Here is a 24,022-nt window from a genome sequence, read left to right on the forward strand (position 1 = left end):
AGTACGTCACTTCCTCTACTCGTATTTCAATGCATTTTACGGCATTTTAACCTTTTTTTTTTTATTTAACACAAAGAGGTTATACAGGGTGTTAACTTAGAATGATCATAGAAAATAACACAAAATGGTAACAACAACTTATTCATATTACAGTGTAAACACAAAGAGTCATATAAAGAGAGTATTACAACCATATGTGAACAGAAGAGGATGAAATTAACTAATAATTAATAACATAAACAAGTTTATATTAAATCAGGGAATTTAAAGTATTTAATAAAAAAGTCTGATATTTTTATGGCTTTGTTGTTTGATGATGATGTTATTGTATTAAAGTACTGTTTGAGTTCATTTTCAAAGTATTTTCCATTTGGTTTTTTCTTTGCCCATTTCGTTTTGTGAATATGAAATTTGCCCGGCATGATGATAGTCTGCAACAAAAGGGAAAGACTCTAAGATATGGAGGGATTTTCAAACTGAAAGAGGATGTGGCTCTCCTGGAGGCTGATCCTGTGTCCGGTTTTGTTATGGATTAGGTTTTGTTTATGATTCCAGAGATTTTTACTGTATGAGCATTGATAAAAGAGGTGAATGATGGTTTCTGGTTCTGTTTGGCAAAAGTCGCAGTTGTAGTCTATATTTAATTTAAACCTCTCCAGGGTTTTTTTTGCCGGATATACTGTACATTGTGACAGATTTTGTATGATATTTCTTTGACCTTATTGTGAATGAGCACCTTCTCGCCAACCAGCCACACTCCTCTCCTGTTTATTTCCCCATACAATGAACTCCAGTAAGAGTTGGCTGTCGATTTGAGGGTTGAATGAGATTCCTGATAAATATATTTGAGCAGACTTTGGTTGTTATGTCTATGTTATGGATGAATAATTTGGCATCATTTTTCTGAGTAAGAGGGTGGAATTGGGAACCTTTCAGGAGCTGCATAATTTCTATTCGTATTGCGTTGGAAATTGTAGTGTATTCTGTTTGTGAGATTGTGAGATGGTATTTGTTAATAAATTGGTTGTACTGTAAGATTTGTCCTTGTTCATCGATTAACTGATTGACCCATAATACTCCCTGATGAAACCAAGATTTGTAAAATATTGTCTTGTTTCTGTGCTGTATATGTTGGTTGTTCCATATGTGGCAGCTGGTTGGCGAGAAGCCGCGTTTGTAGATCAGCCTCCAGGAGAGCAACGCCTGTTTGTGGAAGTTTGATAATTGAATTGGTATTTTGTCAATTTTATAATTACATTTAAGTAAAAAATGAATTCTTCCTAATTTTTTGAATACATAATTTGGTATTGCATTCCACATATTAACATTTTCTCTTATGAGGCGACATAACCAATTCATTTTGAACATATCATTCATAGTTTCAAAATTTAAAACTTCCAACCCTCCATTTCCCCTATGGTTACAGAGAATCTCTTTTTTTTTTTAATAAAATGGGCTTTGTTTCTCCACATGAAATTAAAAAGCATTTTATCCAGTTCTTTACTTTATACAGTTCTTTAGGGGCTGAGGCAAAGAATTGTTGAGCTGTCGCAAAGATGGCTAGTAGCGGAAGTGACGTACTTGCCGCACATGCGCAGTACAAATCAGGTTTCCGGGACAGAACGGGTAGTGACAAGCACATTGTCCGGAGCATCACTTCCTCCACCCACTGGTCCTCTTCCCACAATGCATTTTGCTGCCAAATCTTCCCTGGCTAATCCATGCAAACAATCTGACTGTCTAGAAAACATGATTCATCACACCAGGCCACCTGTCTACTCCAGGTCTGACACTCATGTACCTGTTGGAGATGCTTTTAGCAATGGAAAGCAATTTTGTCTGCTGCTATGCAGCAAGCTGTGATCCTCTGTAAGTTCAGGCAACATTCTGACTTTTAGCCGTTTGCGCTACAGTAGCTTGTCTGTATGACTGGAACACACAGGCCAGTTTGCGCTCACCTTGAGTTCAGCGAGTTTTGGCCACCCATGACCCTGTTATCGGTTCAGTTGTTGTCCTTCTTTGGACCACTTTGGTAGGTACTAACCTCTACACACTGGCACCACCTCACAACAACTGCTAATTTGGAGATACTCGAAACTCAGTCTTTTAGCCATCACAATTTGTCTCTTATCAAAGTCTGTCAGATCCTTTCACTTGTCCATTTTTCTTGCTTCCAACACATCAACTCAAAGAACTGACTGTTCACTTGCTGCCCAGTATATCCCTCCCCTTGACACTTGCCATTGTAATGAGGTAATCAGTGTTATTCACTTCACCTACCAGTGGTTTTAATCTTGTGGCTGATCAGTGTGTAGTCTAATGTCTCTCGCCTTCATTTGCCAGATTTGATTTGTTGTACCTTATGTGATTGTCACTTTCCAGCCATTCCTGTTCCAACTCTGTATTCCTCATGTTTTCTTGTTTGAAGTTCTGTGTGATTTTGCTTGTTCCTGGTTTTTTAGTTCGCCAGACTCCCTTTGCTTGATTTGCCTTTCCATTTTGTTATGCTAGCTTTCTGGCGTAAACCTCACTTTTTCTTCCTGCCTCCTGTTTGAGTCCTATATTTTGAATTCTGACAGTTTAAATAGCTTTGAAAGCATTGTAAACTGACGCAGTTGTGTGGAGGTATGAAAGGAGATTTGAACTTCTCTCTAGCTCTCTTTTATTGTTTAACTATGTGTCTCTTTTCATATGAGCATCCACGTTTAACACTATGAAAGCCTATGAGGACAATTATGAACAAAAATTAGAAATGAGGTTGGGTAACATGTCAACTCGAGCTGTTAATGTTGTAGGGTCTAATTCTGACAACAGACTTTACACAGAAATGATAAAGACACAGCAGTGTTTTTTGTGAGCACGTTGGCATTTTTAAGACAGAATACAGTAGTTTGGTGTTTATGAAGAAAGACAAGCACTGACTCGGTATTGACTTGACAACCTTAAATCTTGTCATACATCATATGTGCTGGTAGAGTATGTCTTACTCTCTCACACACATTTTCTGCCTCTCTTTCTATTCAGTGATGTGGGAAGGAAGGCATTCACCCATTCATCTCCACCCCTACAGCTTCAGGGGGTTCATCAGACAAGGTGGCAGTCCGGTCTGGTCCGGCGCCAGGGCTCATTCATTGATTTCAATTTGATCCAGAGCATTGTAGCCCCTCCGCCCCTCATCCTCACCCATCATGGCAGTTCCATTTATCATGAGGCCTATAAAGAAGGTCTTGACAGAGTGAGGAGCAACCACCACCATTCAATAAATCCTTGTGATTATCCACGCCTCCAAGGTGTATGGGCAAAGTGCCTGTGTGCATGTCCTGAGCACGTGGGCATTTGTCTCTGACTTGATAATGGGTGTACAGGGTGATGGTGCAAAACAAAAGGTCCATGTACAGTGGCTTGAAAGTGCTATCAATTATAACATATGTACATGTGTCAGATTCAAGGCCTAGTTTGACTTGTTGCATTTGATTGCAACAAAAGCCTTGACATTTCCACCCTCCTCTGTCTTAGATATTTTTTCTCAGTCTCACCACCCACACATTGACTCCCTTCATCTCTCCCTCTTAACCCCCTTACTCTTCCTTTTCCTTCAGAGGATTGCATAGAGGAGCACTCTAGGTGGGTGATTGTCGGTTATCAAAAGCTGTCATTACCGCTCGCTTCGGTGGGATATGAAAATGATTTCCTAAGTGTAAAACCCTTGTCATTACCTCAATGGTCGCAGTGCTATCAGTGAGATGTAATAGAAAAAGAGGCAAACAAATGTGTTTCTAGTCCGCCCAGCTCAAACAGAACAGAATGAATAACACACAACAATGGAGAGATAAGTGACGGCAATATCAGGCCTCACTGCCTGAAATGGAACACTTTACATGAAAACATCCGTCCAACCAGGATTTAATCTTTGCAGTCTTTGACAGTGGCGCCTGGATGTGACAAGCCCCAGCTGACATTCTCCAGCAAGGAATCTGGCCATTCATGTGAATGTGAAAGTCATGGCATTTCTCTTTTCCGTCTCCAAACAGAAAACACTCCCTCCTCCTCCTCCTCCTCAACCTGAGCATCGTTTCATCCTGATGAGATGCTGACCAGGCTCGGAAGCCACATTGACTTGCTGATGGTTTCTAATCATTGGGGATGTAGTCTTTTCTTCCTCCCTCCTGGGTCCGTTCGCTGAGCAGGGAGATGGAAGTCTATGCCAGCACTAGGCTTTTCTGCTTTTAATCGATACAGATCTGATAAAGATCCTGGCTTTCCGAATGACTCCTACGCTGCAAAGCCTGAGGAAAATCTGATAAGTAAATTGTTCCTCTGCACATATAGCCAGAAAGATGCTGAGGAACCAGGCGTGTGCTGCTGTGGAAGCTTCTACTCCTTGTAAGACTGTAAACACAGTAGAAAACAGACACTGTCCCCCTTCACACACACACACACACACACACACACACACACACACACACACACACACACACACACACACACACACACACACACACACACACACACACACACACACACACACACACACACACACACACACACGTCTCGCAGTAAAGTGGCTGTGCTCCAGACATGCCCAATTTGTTTCCTTTCATCCAGGACTAATGTCTTGTTCTACCCAGGGGCTAAGTGCACTATTTGAAGCCCCCTCTAGGACAGGCAGTTGCAACATGCGGTTATTTGTTGTTTTTGTTCTGTGTTTTGTGAAATCATGTTATCACTTCAGCTCCAGTAGCATGTATGCAGGGCCCATTCAAATTAACACTGGGCAATAATGTGCTGATAATTTCTAAAAACGTTATTTAAATGTCACACTGTAATGACAAAAAAAATCACTAATAGTTCTATGTAAATGTCAAATTCAAATTATTCAATTACATCGGCTTGTGTGGGGCAGGTGATAATTTGTCCACCGCTTGGAATACCAATCTGCCTCTCAGTGGAGCTCATTCTGTGTGCCCTGGCATAAGATAGACCTCAGTAATTTCTTGCTCCAAGGGATGCTTTCATAGCCATTATTATAACTCTATTCTGCTCGAAATATCTGCGGTACTAGAGAGATATTAGAGTCATATTTTCCGTACTTTTGCCCCAATGTCGCCCTCAGTGTGTGATAGCTTGAGAGGATTGTTTAAAAAAAAAAAAGTGGTATGGATTTCTAGAGATAGCCTGTTATTCCTTGTTGTGATTTGTGCTTGTGCTTTTCATACTGAGCCTCTTACTGCTTGGTCAATAAAACTAAACTAGCAGTCACAGCAGCCTGGGATAATAGGCTCATCTCATCGGCTGTCATTCATGGGCCTATGGGCCTTATTGAAAATGGCTGCGTGGCCTATATCTATGCATGAAGGGATTTCTAAGGGAAATAATCCATTCACTAAGACCGTCATTTTGGATAAAGTGAGGGAGGCTGGAAAACGTTTATTGTTTTTTGTTTTTTTAATTAATTTTTTTTTTGTGAAAGTCAACCATGATCAGGTTCTTAAATGGACAGGGCACCTTGTTGTTGATGCAAACAGATGATGTCATTCTGAGTCATAGGTTACAAGTTGTGATTGGCTGTATGCCACAGATCCTCACATTTTACTGCCTCCCTCAGACAGCTGGCATTTGCCCTACAGGGAGCCAAAGGGCCGAAGAACAATTAGCCTTTTTGCTACACAACTCCAGGCAGAGACTATAGAATAATCATAAGAGCAGTTTACTGCATGCCCAATATTCCTTTATGTACCTTCCCTACAACATGTGCATCCAGGATATAAAGAAAATGTCTCATGGTCTTACCACTAATAAGTCAGTTTAAATGTACATTCATTTTTGGTCCTATTTGTTTGATATGGCTTACTTCTCTGCACAGTTATGTTTCCCCCCCTCATACCATTCTGGCATCTCTCCATTGGCCAGAATGAGGACGCAGTTGACATTATCTATGATGTTCCACGAAGATGGGAGTATGACATTCTCCTTGAATGCTCCAGAAATGAGACTTACTCTCAGCCACTCGTGCACGTCTGCTTGAGATTCACACTTTGGTGCATTTGTCACTTTGAGAGCATCTGGTTTAATTTGATTTCTGTGCCTGGCCACCCTGCAATTCTCTGTGCTTTTAGTGTAACCGTTGCCTACTGAGTGCAGCCAACAGATAGTTCCGCAAATAAAGGGGTTTAAACTTCTATTTTCTGGATGACTTTTCCAACATTGCAAACAATTTGAAGAAGCCTGTTTTCCTTTGACAATTCTTCCCAATTCTGTGTTAGAATCTTTTTTTTTTTTTTTGGGGGGGGGGTTCTAATTGCATTTGTTTAAAATGACAGCCCAATATGAAAACTGATGCATCATATCTGCAGTTTGAAAGTAATATGCAGTTGATTTCTTTATTATATATTAGAGCTTCAACTGAACAATTTACTTAGCCAGTGCAGTTATCAGTCTAGTTGAAGGTAGATGTCTTATATAGCACTTTCTTTCAAATTTTAAGATTTGTTCACTGTTGAAGGGCAGTGCTGTTTGCGGATCCTTTTTCTAAGATGACCTCTTGAATTCAAAGGAGTATTCCAACACAGCACTGCAGAAAGGTTCCTCATAAAAATTAAAGCATTTTTATGCTCAGCATGTCTCAGCCAGTCAAAAAGGTTTTGATTTTTTACATTCTTTAAAGGGAAAATGTAGACTTATAGTTACAAATCCTTGAACATCATTTGCCTTTTTTTCCTTTTGCGAAAATATTTTTTTTCTATATTTTCTAGACATTATTTGATCATTTGCAACCCTTTGTGTATGCTCCGTGTACTGTATTGTGCACATCAAGATCCCTTCCCCCATATGTCTAACCCAGCGTGTCGTCTTCTGTCTTCAGACCCTTCTGATGCTATTTAATCTGCTCTATGAACGTGCAGCAGAGACCACATCCATTGTTTTGTTGTTGTCAAATCTACAAGTGTTCAAGCTTTCTTTCATCCAAGAGCACATTTTTTTCTTTTTGCACTAACCTTTCCCATTTGTACAAGCTTCTGTCATGATACATGTCATGACCTAATTCTCTGAAACAATTCATGTCTGTCTTTTAGATTTTCTGTATCACTACATAGGACTTTATCTCATTCCTGTATCTGAAAGGATTTTCAAAAAAAAAAAAGAACAGTTGGAAATATTATTTCAGGTGGTATCCACAAAATACAGAAATATAACAAAAAGAAACATTTAAATGGAATCACCTTAAGAGGCTACCAGCAATGTTGTGCAGCTTCTTGTTTGTTTGTTTTTTCATTTGCACCGTCTGTAGAAATGAACAGTCTGCTGGAGCTCCTGTCCAGATTCCCCTCATGCACCTCCAGAATGTTAAACATGGCTGCCGTAGCTGCCTCTGAATTGCTGGACTGTGTCTCCTGGGGAACGGGAAATTGAGCCCTGGCTCTTCCTAATAGGTGGTAAAGTGTTAAGTTCCAGAGAAATGGACTGCGAATTTAACCTGGAATGGAAATTGATCCCATTACCTTGTGCTTGGGCTGCTTTCCTCCCATGTGAAAGGAGAGAGGAGAGAGACAGCAAGCAAGAGGGGAAAATAGATGGGAAAGGAGGATGAGAGAGAGAGAGAGCGAGAGAGAGAGAGCGAGAGAGAGAGAGAGAGAGAGAGAGAAAAGGGGGAGTCATGGAAAAGGAGATGGACAGAGAGGGGAAATTGAGAAATGGAGGGAATGGAGAAAAGAGATGGAAGGAGAGGAGATGGAAGGAAAGTAAGAAAATGGAGAAAGTAGACGAGAAAAGGCAAGGCGATATAGAGTGTATGTGATTAGAGGTGATAGAATGGCAGTGGGGGTTGTCTCCTGTGCGGATTGACAGGCCGGCTGACTCTGTATCAGTGTGGTGCTAATAGCTGACCGCCACTGGCGAGATGGAAAAGAGAGTGGAAAAGGCAGAGGACAAGGTAGAAGGAGCAGAGGAACGGCACGCTCTGAAGGGATGATACACCTCCTGCTGAGGGTTTCCACCAACAGACTTGTGCTGTCTTGGTGTGTGCAGCTGCTGTGAGACTCAGTTAGCAACGGTGATGGGGTTTGGCAATGCTCAGCATCAGGCTGTGGCTTTGAAATTTGAAAATATTTTCTGGATATACAAACTACAAATAGAAGAAATGGTATTTCAGTATGAATGAAATTATTGATCAGTTCTGTAGTGTTATGAAAAATCTTGTGCGAGATTTGCTTTGACCCAAAGGAACAGAGCCTTCTCTGCGCCCTGGCAGGGAGCTCAGTAATTTTCTTGATTTTCCTGAAACTATCCCATACTACCTGCCTTTTCATATGACCTAATTGATTATCTTGATGTGTGCTCACACTTTCCTCTCTCTGTCCATCTTGCCAGAGCCCATGCATGGCCCGCGACGGTTGGAAGTGGTGGACATCCAGTCCAAACAGGTGACCGTACGCTGGGAACCTCTGGGCTACAATGTGACGCGCTGCCACAGTTACAACCTGACCGTCCAGTACCGCTCCAGAGTGGCTGGCAAGGAGGAGACCAGGGAGGAGGTGTGTTATGACACACAGAGCCGCAATCCTCAGCACACCATCCACAACTTGACGCCCTTCACCAACCTCAGTGTCAAGCTGGTGCTGCGCAACTTGGAGGGTGTCAAGGAGAGCACTGAGCTAGAGGTTCAGACTGATGAGGACGGTAAGTGAAAGCAAATGAAGTGAAACACAACCAAATCTACCCAGCAACTGCAGTGTATAATAACAGCTTAGAGGCTATTCTTATTGTTATTATTTAAGGTCGCTTATGATGGAAATTTATTTTGTTGTCTTTTATTTATTCTTAGAAAGTTGAAGGTGTAAAGCAAAGCTGTTAAGACATGTCTGTGAAGGTTCTCATTCATCCAGGTCATGGTTATCCAAAGTAGTTTAAATCAATCCACTGGACTTTAAGAAAGTTCCTTGAAGACGTTTCACCTCTCATCCAAGAGGCTTCTTCAGTTCTGGTGGTAACACCAACCACCACCAGAACTGAAGAAGAGCATAGAAGTCAGACTGTAAGCCTCTGTGTTGCGTTATTGTCTCACCTGGTTCAAAGCTCAAAGATCCTCTGTGTTGCCTCAGCAGACACAGGAAATGAACTCTATAGAAGTCTCAAGGAACTGCGGCCGCCAGATAACAAACAGGCTCAGCTGACGAAAAGAGAGTCGTGTCTGGCTCAGATATCTCTGGTTAGAGACTTGAAAGTGACAACTGTTTTTCGCTATCTGACTGCTACGGGTTTCTGTGGATCTGTATGTTTAAGCTCTCATGAGAAAAATGTACAGACAGCTGTAGTTGTGTTCTTCAAGTTTAAATCTTGAAATAATAGTGATAAAAATCATCTCCACATCATTCTGATGCACTTACAGAATGAAAACATTTCACACAAGGGGTTAAAGGACCAGATCTCTTTGGCAGCCTTACACTGCAAACAAACATTGCAGAAAGATGGAGATTTCCACTGTTCCCACGGGGTTACAAGTTCATTTTTGGTGGATACACATTTTTATCTGCATGAAAAGTGTTCAGTTTTGCTGTAAAAGACATATCACTGTGTTCGTCTTGGGTAACAATGGCTTCAGATAATCTGACAAGCTCCAGTAAGATGTGTTTTACTTTGGCTCATGGCCGTTTGTGTAGTGCAGTCTTTGAAAAGCATTTTTTATTGATTGTTTGATGCACATCAGCATTAGGTGCTTTGCTGGATAAATCATAATAAAAATGACTAAAGCTAGGTCCATCTAGCTTTTATTGGCAACATTATAACTTATCAAACAGCAGAAGGACATATGAATGATTATCTCTCTAGGAAATCCAACTGTGTAAAATTTCTGTAAAATATTTTCTTGAAAATGAAAGCTTGAGAAACAAGTATGTCTGCGGTTATTTCCCACAGTGCCGGGGGCTGTTCCTCTAGAGTCCATTCAGGGCAGTGCCTATGAGGAGAAGATTGTCCTGAAGTGGAGAGAACCAGCACAGACCTATGGGATCATCACTCAGTATGAGGTACAAAGACATCAGCGTTTGCGCAATGTTGGGAGTATGGATCATCCTTTAGAATGGTAAACAGACTTAGTTCCTGGATTAATCAATTTCATAGAATCTTTTTGCACGGCTGCAATGAGCAGTAGTGTACAGAGCTGCTCAAAAATGTTGAAAAAGGTTTTTTTTTTTTTTTGCTTTGTTTTATACAGCAAGGATTTGAGTGAATCTTTTAATTGAACACACAGCATAGGGGTACCTTGATTTATTTGGTAACCAGCCTTATTCCATTAAATTGGGCATTTTTTCTTTTTTTGAAAATGTGTATCAAAGAATCCAACCTGGTTCTGGTCAGTTCAGTTAGCAGTTCCAAAATCCTCACTTAAGTTTAATTTTGAGATTCCATTTTGATTGCACTGGCTAAGATTTAGCTGTCCTGATAAAGTTTAATATTATGTTTTAAATTTATGCAAGAATCGAAATGAAAATAGGATGAGAAAACAGCAGAATTTAGCAGGTTGATTATTGCTTCAAGTTTTGTGTTAACTGAGTCTGTTTACTAATTTCTTGGTTTATGTTCTTACAGCATTTTGTTTTTTGTTGTTTTTTTGTTTTTCATTTTGGGAAAAAAAAACTTCTGATGGTTTTGGTGATCTCTTAAATTTTCCCATGTGATGCTGGCATCTAATTTTATGTGAAAGTATGTCAGTAACTTTGAGATAAACTGAAATTGAATGTGTCCTCTGTGTTAACGGTAATAAAAGGCAACCATCTTGACTATAGTAAGATAAGTTTGAATTAGACCAGTCACATTAGTGGAAGAGTTTAACATGAATCAGTTTGTTAGGTTCACTTGATTCTGGGTTTTCATGATGTGCTCTTTAAACCTCCTTTGTAAAGTCGTGCCTGAATGTGTTTCACTCTTCTTTGTTTTGCTAGAAGAGAATCCGTTGTGAAAGCTGCCGTTGTCTTATGTCCTGTAACATATATATATATGAATGCTGAAAAAATGCAATCTCAAAAACACACCTCAAACACATCACAATTCAGCACCAAGCAGTTGTTGACATAAGGCTCTCCACAAGCCCTGCACGCCTTGTCCAGGAGCAACGCTGAGTCGTGAATAATGCAGCCTCCACACACGCTCACAATATATGTACACACTGATCTTAACCAGCCTAAGGTGAAAGTAATTCTCCAGCCTTTGCTTTAGATTGATTCTCCTCTATTTATTTTCTCTCTTGTCACCATTTGCCCACACTTGATATTTAGACTAGCTTAGCAATCATTGACAGGACTGTTTTATACAAAAAGGCAGTGTACATATGCTTGCTGTATGCTCCATTCACTGCCATGCCATCAGATAACTAAAGAAATATATTGTTTAACAGCACAGTCATTTTAACAAAAGTAGGAGCATCCTAAAGTCAGCACCATACCAATTTCTTGTTTATGCAAATGTGTGGAGTGCAGCGTTATGTCTTGTACACAGCTAAGAGGTGCCAGCAGAGAGCAGGAAAACAATGTCCATAAAAACAGTAGATTTATTTCAGATCTAGTCACTTTTCAAGAACATGGTTTAGCTGTTTATCTTTTTAAAATTTTAAAGAGCTCAGAACAAATGGCATGGTTTGCGTTGCTGCTTCATCAGTTTCACGCATATTTCTGCTGAGGCAAATGTGTTTCACTGTCCTTCTGGAAAACCTTAGTAGCACAGCAATGTGTTGAGTTAAAGTATATATATGTATATACATGTATAAATATATGTGTGTGTGTGTGTGTGTGTGTGTGTGTGTATACGTGTATGTATGTAATTTTTTTAACTGTGTATATATATATATATATATATATATATATATATATATATATATATGTATATAAATATATATAGACAGTTAAAAAAATCAGTAAAGAATCGAAATAGATTTTCCAACTGACCATATTTATTTTAGAAGATGAATTTTTAATATATGACATCACCTTGTTTTGAATAGGGTGACATGAGGCGAAGCGAGTGTCTGGTTTGCAGCTTGCTCAAGGTGTCTCACTTTCACACTGCTACAGTCTGGTTTGAGAAAGCAACCATCAATGTATTCTGCTGGTATTCCCCAGAAGTTGCTTCTTATAAGTCAGGACCTTGCTTTGATTTGACATTATCAAAGAACTCAAAGTGAAATATATCTGACAAGGCCTGATATCAAAGATATTTCAGCTCCATTCCTTTTTGACCATGCTCTGTCAATGCTGTTTTACTGGCAACTTTTCCAACAGATATGAGCCAGCATCTACTGAAAGATATATACGGCACATTTAACATCGATTCTTATCATCATTCTTCATCAGCTATATTGAGCAATTCAAATTAACTGTGCAGTAGGAGGTTTTGCATCATCGTAATACAGTGGTAAATACAAGCTGGGGATATCATCACCTTTTAGGGAAATGGCCACTATATAATGCATGAAAATATATCGTACTATCAGAGAAAACCAAAAGTACTAATAAAAGCTACTGTTGTCAGCCATCTTAATTTAATGGCAGGCCAGATTATATATTCTTTTTCATCAACACTTATTTTGCTTTCTTCAGGATTTTATAAATGCAAGTATCTGAGATGATTTGTGTTTTATGAATGCGTCACAAATTTGACATCAACCTCCCTCAGAAAAATTCAAACCAGTGTGATTTAAAAAGCTTTATATATCAGGTCAAATCAGCCCATATTAATTTGCTCAAATATTTTCTATTATTTTCCTGTCAGTTTCTTTATTGCTGTAAAAACCTGTCCATGTGCCCAGTCTTGACAAGTCATTTCAAATTCCTCTCCCTGAAATGTTATGATATAGGATTTGGCATCACGGACTCATTTCACAGACAAAGACTAAATGAGAAGGCCTCGAAGCATTTCAAAACTTGATGGACACAAATTATGCAGCACTCCAAACTCCCTTTGTGTTCCTTAATTGGAATTATAATGGAGGCTTTCCTTTACGAGCAGAGGCATTTTTTTTTAGTGGGACTTTACAGTTATTCAAAATGGATATTAGCAAAAAAAAAAACACTCACCTTAATGCTTCCCTCCAGAGCTGCCTGTGTTTATTAATGGAGAAGGAATGCATTACGTGTATTTCCTCTCTCCTTGAAACCACAAGCTTGCATCAGCTTTGATTTAAAAATATTTACCTCTGCTTTTACAAGTCGGATGTAACCCCAGTAATGAGACAGCCTGTCTCCATAGTCCTTTCATACCGCACTAATTTTGGAAATAAGCATAAAGCCTGGTTGACATGAAGTCAGAAGCTCACGCACAAGACGAGATCTTTCACAGTCTGCTCCGAGCACTGGCTTTAGTACTGAAGACAAATTCCACAGAGCAGTCAGTTTTTGTTTTACACGTGCAGAGAATTTTCTTTGATGTATTACATCAGTGGAACACAGTTAATTGCGTTCAACATCGGTTTCTATCGTTTATGTAACGTTGCACATTTGGCATATAGAGGTGTACAGTATATCAATATAGAACTACTTTTTACTCATTCCATATAAGGTTACCATTTTACCTGATTGTATTGCTTGTATATTATAGTATATTTTTGTATTATTTGTATTTTTCTTTTGCATTTCATGTTTATCTATTTTAACATTTTGTATTTATAAAGCCTAGTGGATAGTCACTACATTTCACTGCCGTACTGTATGTGCATGTGATGAGTAAAAAAAACCTAATCTAATCTGTCGTAAAAAATAATAAAAGATTTTCAAAAGAAGTTGACATTAATGATACTCCCCATTTTTATTTCCATACTGCTGAATTGATTGCATTTGATTTGTGCAGATACATTAAAGTAGAATGGTAACTCAGGGGCATCCAAGTGAAGAAGCACAGCACAAGACTTTTAAAACTGCTTCATGGCATTAGTGAGTAGTGCTGAAGAGAAAGAGACTGGAAAAATGTGATAACAAGGACCATGAGTGGGATACAAAACCTGAAATCCTTGCATATTAAGAACAGTAAATGCTTTAGTTGGCTGAGCCACTGGGATGCCTTAACACAAAATGTTTTTGTTGTATGAATACAAATCCTCTTCTTACTGAACAGTGCTGAACGCAGAGTACCAGAGGCCACTGTGAGAATATTCATTTTCTTCCTTCCTAGATCTCCTACAAGGCGGTGAGCTCCTTTGACCCTGAGCTGGACCTTTCCAACCAGAGTGGGAAGGTAGTGAAGCTGGGCAACGAGACCACCCACATGTTCACAGGCCTCTACCCGGGATCTACGTACTCCTTCACCCTGCGCGCTAGCACAGCCAAGGGCTACGGCCCCCCTGTCATCACCCAGTTCACCACCAAAATTTCAGGTCAGCAGGGTCAACAGCAAGGCCAGTTAGTGTGTGCATGGATGTCGAATACATAGCGCACCACTTACTGCTGCTGGAGGTTTTTATGTTCAAATGTGTAAAAGCAGATTGTAATGTGCTTCTAACTCAGCCGAAGTCAGATAAAACTGCTTTTACTTGAGCCTCAGAAGGTAAATCCTGCCTTTCTGCTTTTCAAAACACTGTACAAACCAGTAAACATGGACAGATTAATATCCATTATATGTGAGATTAATCACTGAACCATTCACATAGTAAACTAAACAAAGTAAATTAATGCCGCTACTGTTTGGTCTGGTTATTACATTAGCAGCATTTAGCAGAATTACTCCATCAGTCATGCAGAAACTGTGTTTTAATCAACTGTGGCTGGTTTAGCAGAATGAAACAGTTTCAGATGATGGTCATGGGGCTATAGTTTGCATTTTGTTCCTGTTAATGTGTGTGCACGTAATTCTTTTGTGACATGACATGATATATTACACTTTTTCAGATATTGTCATATTTAACGATTAAGCATCTGAACCCCAAGCAGATTCTGGTAGTTCTTTAGTCACTGTGGGCTCATTTTTGTCTAAAATATGAAGTCCTGCACTTCTATGAAACCAGCACTAATATGGGTGGAATGAGAAAGAACTCAAAGATGTCTCCTGTGCAATCTAACGACATTATAATGACAGAAAGCATAAAAAATGATATATATTTTCCTTTCATTTTACTGATGTGCTCTGTGTAAGCACAGCCTGCAGTTAGGTTCAGTTTTGCAGACAAGTTCCTGAATTTTTGTGACATGGTTGTTGACCACAGTGAATGTCTTCTCGGTTAGGCTAAAGAGCTATAGTTTATGGCTTTTTACACATTCTGTTAGGAGCATTTTTTTAATCAATCTGATTTTCAAATAAGACATGTACAACAGTGGTCTCCAACCTTTTTTGCATTACAGACCGGATTCAAGCAAAGCAATTTTCTACGAACCAGTCATCGCGCACATAGCAAACAAGAAAAGCACTCACAGAGCACAGTACTCTGCTAAGGCTGCTCAGTCTGTGTATTATTTCCAATGGATGAAATCTTTAATAAAAAATGACCTTGTGCTGAGCACAGGCATGTGTTATGCATATGTAGGTTATGTACGGATACCAATTCATGTGACCTCAATATGTAGCAGGCAGCGAGAATTGATGGAACTCAGAAACACCCCCACAATTTAATCAGTTGTTCCTTGTATCATTTCCGACAGATAAGTCCTGATTAGTCCGCAGCAATCGATTTGTAGTAGGATCACAATCATGTGATCGTCAGCAGGCAGCTGATTTAGTGTTCATTTTTTGTCACAGTTACAGTGGGACTATGCCGCTATTTCGCAATGATACAGAAATCCTTAACAAATTCAGACTACAAGCCACATTACTGTCAAACTCCAATCACTTGGTCTTTGTGTCATTTCTGACCTTCCCTGAAAATTTCATTGAAATCCATTAGTCCGTTTCTGAGTAATGTTACTCACAGACAGACAAACAGATGGACAGACGTACATCATCACATAACTCCGCCGCGTTAATAATGATAGCTTTTTTTTGTCGTAAACAAATAAAATTGCTTCTGATTGCTAAATATTTACTTACTTTTTCTTCTGTGGCAACAAGTCTCTCTATGTGTTAAAAGAAGCTCTCCAGAGATGTTTGTTTTTTATCTTAATTTTGGCAGATTGACGGCTTCATTTAACATAAAGTTTGAGAGGTAAGCACAGACGGATGCGATAGGAGGACAAGCTAATCATTTTTCAAAATAAAACACCCTTCAGACTCTGCCAGAAATAAAATGTAAAATAAATTGTTTTTATTCTCTCTGTGTGGCCTGGTAGCAAATGACCTATGGCCTGATACTGGTCCGCAGCCCACTGGTTGAGGACCACTGATGTAAAATAAATGGATTTTCATGAAATATCACAATTTTACACTTAGATTTCAACAGAATAGCACATTACAGATTAGGACCTTTGAAAGATAACATGTCTTTCTAATCCGCCAGTGCATTTTGGGTGTTTAGAAGGTTAAATTATGTCACTACATACTCAAAAAGCGTGTTGGAGTGCATGTCCTGCTAAGGATGGCAACTGGCATGAAGGACTGCTGTTGCAATGGGGGGGTGGGGCGTTGCTTGACCTGCAATGTTTAGGTGGGTGGTACATGTCAAACACTCACATGAGTGTCTCAGGAGTCAAGGCTTGCCAGCAAACATTGCATTACAACAAGATGATTGATGCCATTCGGTTCACCTGTCAGTACACACACACACACATGTATAACTGACACGTGTTAACCTCTCTCTTCTTGTTTTTCTCCATAGCTCCCTCCATGCCAGCATATGACCAGGAGACCTCACTGAACCAGACAGACAGTACAGTCACTGTGCTGCTTAAACCTGCCCAGAGCAGAGGAGCACCAGTCAGGTACGCTTTGAAACGGCACACACATAAACAGCACATACTGAAACAACTAAACAGCATATTAATACACCAGTAGCAACATCAGCAACAAAAACATATCAAAGAGCTTGTGTTTATCAATACCCCACCATAAAGGAAAGTTGCCGGGGAATTCAGCGCCTTACTGTACGTATCTGAGCTTTATTTGTTTGTGGATTTTGATCCTGTGAAAAAGAAGCATAGCTTTTGAAGATGAGAACAAAGCCTGGTGCAGCCAAGGCTAGCTTCAGGATCTCTTCCCTTTGCATGTCTTTTATGTACCATACAGCCCACCCGGAGTCACTATAGGCTTCTGGGGGAATGCTGGAATTTAGCCTGCTTGATCCTGCATTTATTAGCCACTATCAGAGAAGCAGTAGAGCGGCTTTGTCTGAATACCAAGTTGTTGGTCAAAAGTCGTAATTTTGGTTTATGAAGGTCACCATGGGCTTCTGGCAGGAGCTAAATATGTTTGATCATTTTTTCTCGTTTTTGTGCAGTAGTATTTGATTGTGTTAGCTTAGATGAAGAAGTTAGTCAGTTTAAAGTTAAGGAAAAAGTCTTCCAAACAACACAGATGAGATATAATATGTTATTTAAAGAGCTTTTGGAGTTGACCTACATGATTAAACAATGAGACCAATAACCACTGTTTGAAATCGATATGTATTTGCCACTAAATTAGAAACCTTAGAGTCAAAATTTAGAAAAACACAAAGTCAGACTTCAGAGAAAAGAGAACTTTCAACATATATTCTTTAGTATTGATAGGCTATTGGTTGGTTTAGATGGCATCTGCATATGATGGAGGTGGGATAGTAGCTCTTTGATATAAAGAGACTAATGCTAGGGAAGGCAGGAACCAGGACTAAAGCAGCGAATTCAGACAACAGCACTTGCTTGTGGCTCCTCATGGGATTCAAACCCTACTCCTCTGAGTCCAAGTCCTCTGTGTAACTCATTGTGCCACCATATCCTACTGTCCTAAAGAATTTTGTTGCTCTTTATGTTATCTTACATCCTCTGGGTGAAAAAACTGTGATTAGCTAGACTTCCTAAAACCCGAAAACAGAGTCAAGATAAGGAGCAGGCATTTAGTTTCCTCTCAGACTACTTGAATTACAGTACATTGAAAGGGCATTATTGACATTTTTGCCAACTGGTGCCCAAAAACAAAAACAAAAAAATGCAGCCTACCCTAGTTTTAAAGTCTGTTGGATACCTTTCTGCCCTCCGTCTAGGTCCTCAGAAAGAGTTAGTTCTAACATTTAAAAAAGGTAAATTTTTTGACTTCTGTTAATAATAATTTCTGGTCTTGGTCGTGGCACCTTGTGCCTCAGCCACCAGGACCTGAACAGAGTGTGCTCAGCACTTCATATGAGGAGTGATACAGACTTGGGCTGGCTTGCTGTAAGACTCAATTTTACACTATCAACTCATCTGAGTCCTTTAAAGATTACAGCCTGGAGATCTTTAGTCAGGCTTGTCAGCTCATGTTTACCGTATGCGCAGCTGCCTAGATTAATGCTCCAGCACCAAAGAGAGAGGCCTGAGCAGGAAAGACAGAGTGATCGGTTTTTAATTTTCTCACAGGTACAATTCAGTGGGCCTTACGCAGGCTGCCAGTCTTTCAGCAAAGTAATTACAAACCCCTAACTATAATTAAGAGAGTGTCGCAAATTGGAGCTTCCATTCATTAGCATGCTGGACTTCTCTTTTGTTTACCACTTGAAGGCATGCAGGAAAAGATGAAATAGATTAGTCTTCTGAGATATGGACTTTAATTTGAGACCCTCATTCTCTTTGAATAAGCTGAGACTCTACTTTGTAGTAACACCTTAAACATCATCCTAAATATGTTGTCATCTGATATATTTTAGATGAAACACATTCAGTGCTTAATAGTCATTCAATTCTAAAAGAAAAAGATGTGTTGTGATTCAGGCATATAGTTTTAAGAATCATATATGTTTCACGAGTATCAGTAAAATCCATTAAAAAAATTCATCAGTGGAGTTGAGCACATGGCACGACTGTACCTCCAAACTAATTGAGGCATCTTTTGATCACAGACTCTCCACATCCAAACTTTAAAGGTATTCAAGTACACATATCTTTTCCCACCTTTTCACTCCTGTTAAATCTCACAGGATGTAAAGGCCAGTGTGTCACCTTCATGTGTGCAGTCAATGTCTGGAAAAATATGAATTGCAAAAAAGAGGAGGTGGTGGAGGGCAGCAAACAGGAGAGATTATGATGCAGGTCCAAGACAAGATACTGGCAGGCTTTTGAAGATGTTTTCTACCTCCACCTCAAGTGACACACGATGCCTTTGAAAATTTATGGTGACTGTAAAGTAGCTTCCATTCAGAGAAGTTGAGTTAGGTGGTTTGTTAGGATCTCCTGCCTGGCCAGTAATGATAAATGTATTCCTGTAGTCATCTCAATTTCCCAAACTTGAAAAAATGACTAGAAAAGCACTCAGAGAGTGCAGTACTCTGCGAACTTGCCACATTCCCCCATATGGCATTGTCAGAAATGCAGAATTTTTTTTTAAGAAATGCAGTGTTTATTAGGTATTGATGATCAGAAATCATGGCAACATAGAATGTGGTCATTTAATAAAGATGTGCCCACAACCAAAATGACCTTGCGTTGAGCACAGACGTATGTTATGCATGTGTACGTTATGTACGGATACCGAATAGTGTGACCTAAATATGTAGCGGGCAGTGGGAATTGATGGTACCCGGAAACAACTCCACAATTTTATCAATTGTTCCTTGTATCATTTCCGACAGATAAGTCCCGATTAATCTGCAGCGGCTAATTTGTAGTAGCATCGTAATCATGTGATCATCAGCAGGCAGCTGGCGTAGTGTTCACTTGTTGTCATAGTTAAAGCCGCCTCACTGCCAAAATCTTATCAATTGTTCCTTTCTGACCTTCCCTAAAAATTTCATCCAAATTAATTTTTGAGTAATGTTGCGAATAGACAGACAAACACATGGAGAAACGAACGCTGATCATAACTCCATCACGTTCTTTGTTTTGGGAGAAAGGGTTGAGTTGCATGACTAAGTGACATTCAAAGTTAAGGCACATCTAAGGGCATGTTTTACTTGAAGGTTCAAGATATAGCTGATGCAGGAAGTCTACAGAAGAGTTTTCTTTTAATTATCCAAGGACTGAAATTTCACACCACACTTAGTCTTAATTCCGTGCTATCGCTCATGTTGCAAAAGTAACCATCACTTTTCGAGAGTAGTAGGAAGCTCATTTGAAATCGAACACTTTATGAAATCAGTTTTGAAGCCCCTATGAAATAGGGATTTGACAAGGGAGAACACTGATCCACAGCACTACAGAGCAGAGCAGCATGAGGCTTGATTTGATAACGCAATCTTCCATGCTGATTGGGTTTAGGAGGTAATAGAGCTCCAGACGTTTGAGTTTCCAACAGCAGATGTTTTGCTGTATTACAGGAAGGGGAACACATTGGAAGATCACAAGATAGCGGTGGCTCAAAAAGAAAGCAGGACATGACAGACGACAAATGTCTGTTTCACTTCAACATCCTGCAGTCATGCTGAAGTCAAATCATATTTTAGACAGATCTGGGCAGATGTTGTTACTGCTGAAGGAGGCAGTCAGTTTTTCATTTGTGTAATTGCTAATTGGTATAACATTTCCAACTTGGAATTTGCTTCTAATCTCTAGGGACGGCACATGTAGCCAGGAACAATTTTTACCAGAGGGGACACTGTTTCTTTAAGAGGATTAGTGAACTGTCTATCAGTCATGTCGTGTTAAACTAATGTTTGCAATGGCCGCTCGTCAGGGCCAGAATACGCCTCCTCAATCCGTAACATCAAAATAGATGTTTACATGCTTCTGCAGAAATAAATGATTTGAGATGCTTTCCTTATCATTCACACCACTAAATCAGCCCTTCTCTCCCTTTCTGCTATAGCATTTGCCTTGAGCAAGCTCACACACGTACATAAACAGAAAAAAAATCTATAAAATACACCAGTTTCAGTAGCATATTAAAGAAAGTGAGTTCCAGTGTAGCTTCTGCCCTACAGCATCAGATGATCTGTACGTAACCACAGGCTGAAATCTGTTAAGTGGTTTTCTACAGTCCTAAAATAAGCACTAACTTTCTTTGATCACAGCATAGCAAATGCTAATAGCTGTGTCTAAACGTGACACGACTCAGTGCTTCTTATGATTTAATGGCAAATGTAATCTATGGTACCTTCTAATTTGTTTGCTCTATATCTTTATGGACACTGGGTAAATATAAAGAGTAGGAAGACGGAGACACAGAGGAAGGATGCTGGGTCAGGGGAAGTGTGTTACTTACAACCACTCTTAAATCAGACGTATAGACATATAGAGCCAGCCGATTAGCATTAGAGAGAGAGACAGTGATTGAAATGCTCCCCATACCCCTTCTCTCATCTGCTCAAACAGCCCGCAGTTCTCCCTCTATCAGCCCACATGAAAAATAAATCTGAGTTTCAGGTCACATACAGTCGATTCCAAGTCAATCCGCCATAATTGGTTCGCATCACATGGCGGCAGAGCTGAAATCTATCGGGCAGGAGGGCTGGAGGAGGCCTAATTGGTGTCAGCTCAGGTTGCAGTGTTACCGCAGGACCCCTTTGGCAGACCGCTTTTAACAGTTTATACCATTCTTCTAGTACATCATCTACCTACATCTCGCTGTCTCTGCTTGTCTTTCCATCTTCTCTTCAATGAGAGATGTCGAGGATTTCAGCAGTTTTTAAATTAAGCACGATTGCAATTTTTTTTTCCACAGGGACCTGTTGTGATTTAAAATGTTTGTGAAGATGTGATTGTTGTTAGGGGGACTATTAGCTATCACTGTCAGTTTATCACTTAGCTAGTAACAGTATGGATAGACAGCATAGCTAAAAACAGATTTTGCTTGGAGTAGGGTTTTTTTTAAAAAACATACTGAAAATCACAGTTTTAGTGTTTTAGTGATTAATACCGTAAGTACATTTCATCATTTACTTCACTTAAGTGCAATTGTTAGGGTGATTTAAATCTGTCTAGTTTTTTAAGATGTGCTTTTATTTCACTACTTTTAATAGCTATTGTTACTTTTAAGATGAGGCACATAATTAAGTTGTAACATGATAATATATCCTAACATTATTAGAGACACTGACAGAGACTATTTTGTTTATGATAAGTGCATTTTGTTACTGATACTTCAGTGAGATTTTCATGTAGAATTTTTGCATGTAGTGCAGTGATGCTATAGCCTAGCCACGCTAGACCCAGGTCTGAAGACACGAGGGTCTAGGAACTCTTGACAGGGAGGGAGGCGGGCTAAAAGGTTGTCTTTCAAATCACTCTGCAGGAATTGGGTAGGTATACAACCAATCAGCACAACGAATAGGCTGACGTAGTTCCTAGAGCACCCGAAATCAGAGGATGCGGTAGTTCGGTGAAGCCTTATTTATACAGTCAATGGGTGAAGCTCAAGTATATTACAGACATGTTAACAGAAAGATTATTCAGAGTCGGTGCTAATGGAGCTCAACGACTGTTGTCGTTTTTGTTGTCGACCCTGGCAGAGAATTAAATTCATTGCCGTGGGTTGTCTAGCACGGCTAGGCTAGTTGTTTCCAGTTGTTTCTGTCAGAATCGTCGCGCCTCTGTCGTCACTTCGTTACGCCCGCCTTCTGACTCTACACTTCATGGTGATTCGTCGGCCAGTTTTAGGAGCATCCAACCTCGAGGCTTACCGAGGGTAACTAGACCCACCCTGGCAGAGAATTAAATTTGTTGCCGTGGGTTGTCTAGGCTAGGCTAGTGATGCTAGACTAATAGCCAAAAATTTAGACACACCTTCTCATTCAGTTCATTGATGTCTTCAGTATTAATCTACAATGTAGAAAATAATTAAATGAGAAGATGTGTCCAAACCTTTGCCTGGTTGTGTATACTGTGGTATTTTAATTCATCAGTTTTTGTTTTTTTTTTTAGAAATGGAGCATTCATTTATTAGTTACTGATGATCAGAAATCACAGCAACATAGAATGCGGCCATTTAGTATCGATATACACACAAACAAAATGACCTTGCGCTGAGCACAGATGTGTGTTATGCATGTGTACATTATGTATGGATACCGAATCGCATGATATGTAGCGATTAGCGGGAATTAATGGTACTCGGAAATACCCCCACAATTTTATCAGTTGTTTCTTGTATCATTTCTGACAGATAAGTCTTGATAAGTCTGCAGAGGTCGATTTGTAGTGAACTGCAATCATGTGATTGCGATTCACTTGCAATCATAGTTACAGTGATGTCGTCTCGCTATCTCACGATGATACAGAAATCTTTCACAAATCTGTGGATCCAGACTATAAGCTGCATCACTGCCAAAATCTAACCACTTGGTCCTTGTGTCATTTCTGACCTTCCCTGAAAATTTCATGCAAATCCATTTGTCTGATTTTGAGTAATGTTGCACACAGACAAAATGACAGACAGAATAACAGACAGACAGACAGATGGGTGCCAGTCGTCGCATAACTCCGCTGCATTCCTTGACGGAATAATAGTGGTCTAATCATTTTATAATACTACATCGACAGAAACCACAAGGATTACTTGTACTTTCATACTTTGCTTTTACTTTGGTAAATTACTTAAATGCTTCTTCCATTGTCAACATCAATGTAAATCTCTTGCAGCTCCCCAGACTGGACCAAAAAAATCTTTACCTTCAAAGGATTTTTGTTGATGCTATCATTGTTTATCTGTTGTTTAGTGTTTTTTCTTTGCTTATTCATGTCATACTAAATCCAGAGAATGACTAAATGACTGTGGTCTGTCAAAATGACTCAGAATGTAAATTGTGAACTCAGCATGAGGTGACAAGGTGTCAGCTGCTCCAAGGCATATTAACATGCGAGCAGTAGTCACAGAAAAAATAAAATAATTACAGTTTTTATATCACCAGCTTTTAACTCTTGAGTCAGGTTTGCATTTCATAAGCAGCTGAAGTGAAAGTAGTATATTTTTAAACACGGAGGAAGGGTGCTTCTTTTAATATTTTATATGCATAGAGCAACATACCATAAAAAATGCTTTAAGTAAATCCACTAAAGAAAATAATATTGTCTCCATC

The 24,022-nt window shown here is 39.5% G+C and overlaps 1 protein-coding gene across 5 annotated transcripts in view; it reads left to right on the forward strand.

The window, feature by feature from the left end:
• LOC110957685 (protein tyrosine phosphatase receptor type M) overlaps positions 1-24,022 on the forward strand; it is a 188,290-nt gene that overhangs the window by 86,526 nt on the left and 77,742 nt on the right. For all 5 annotated transcript variants that reach the window (XM_051953453.1, XM_051953454.1, XM_051953452.1 and 2 more), the window contains 4 exons: positions 8,368-8,676; positions 9,913-10,022; positions 14,155-14,356; positions 16,724-16,826. In XM_051953453.1, the coding sequence (XP_051809413.1) occupies positions 8,368-8,676; positions 9,913-10,022; positions 14,155-14,356; positions 16,724-16,826 (724 nt within the window). The remainder of the gene's footprint in view (positions 1-8,367; positions 8,677-9,912; positions 10,023-14,154; positions 14,357-16,723; positions 16,827-24,022) is intronic.

The sequence above is a fragment of the Acanthochromis polyacanthus genome, chromosome 9 (genome assembly GCF_021347895.1).
Source record: "Acanthochromis polyacanthus isolate Apoly-LR-REF ecotype Palm Island chromosome 9, KAUST_Apoly_ChrSc, whole genome shotgun sequence".
Taxonomy (NCBI): domain Eukaryota; kingdom Metazoa; phylum Chordata; class Actinopteri; family Pomacentridae; genus Acanthochromis; species Acanthochromis polyacanthus.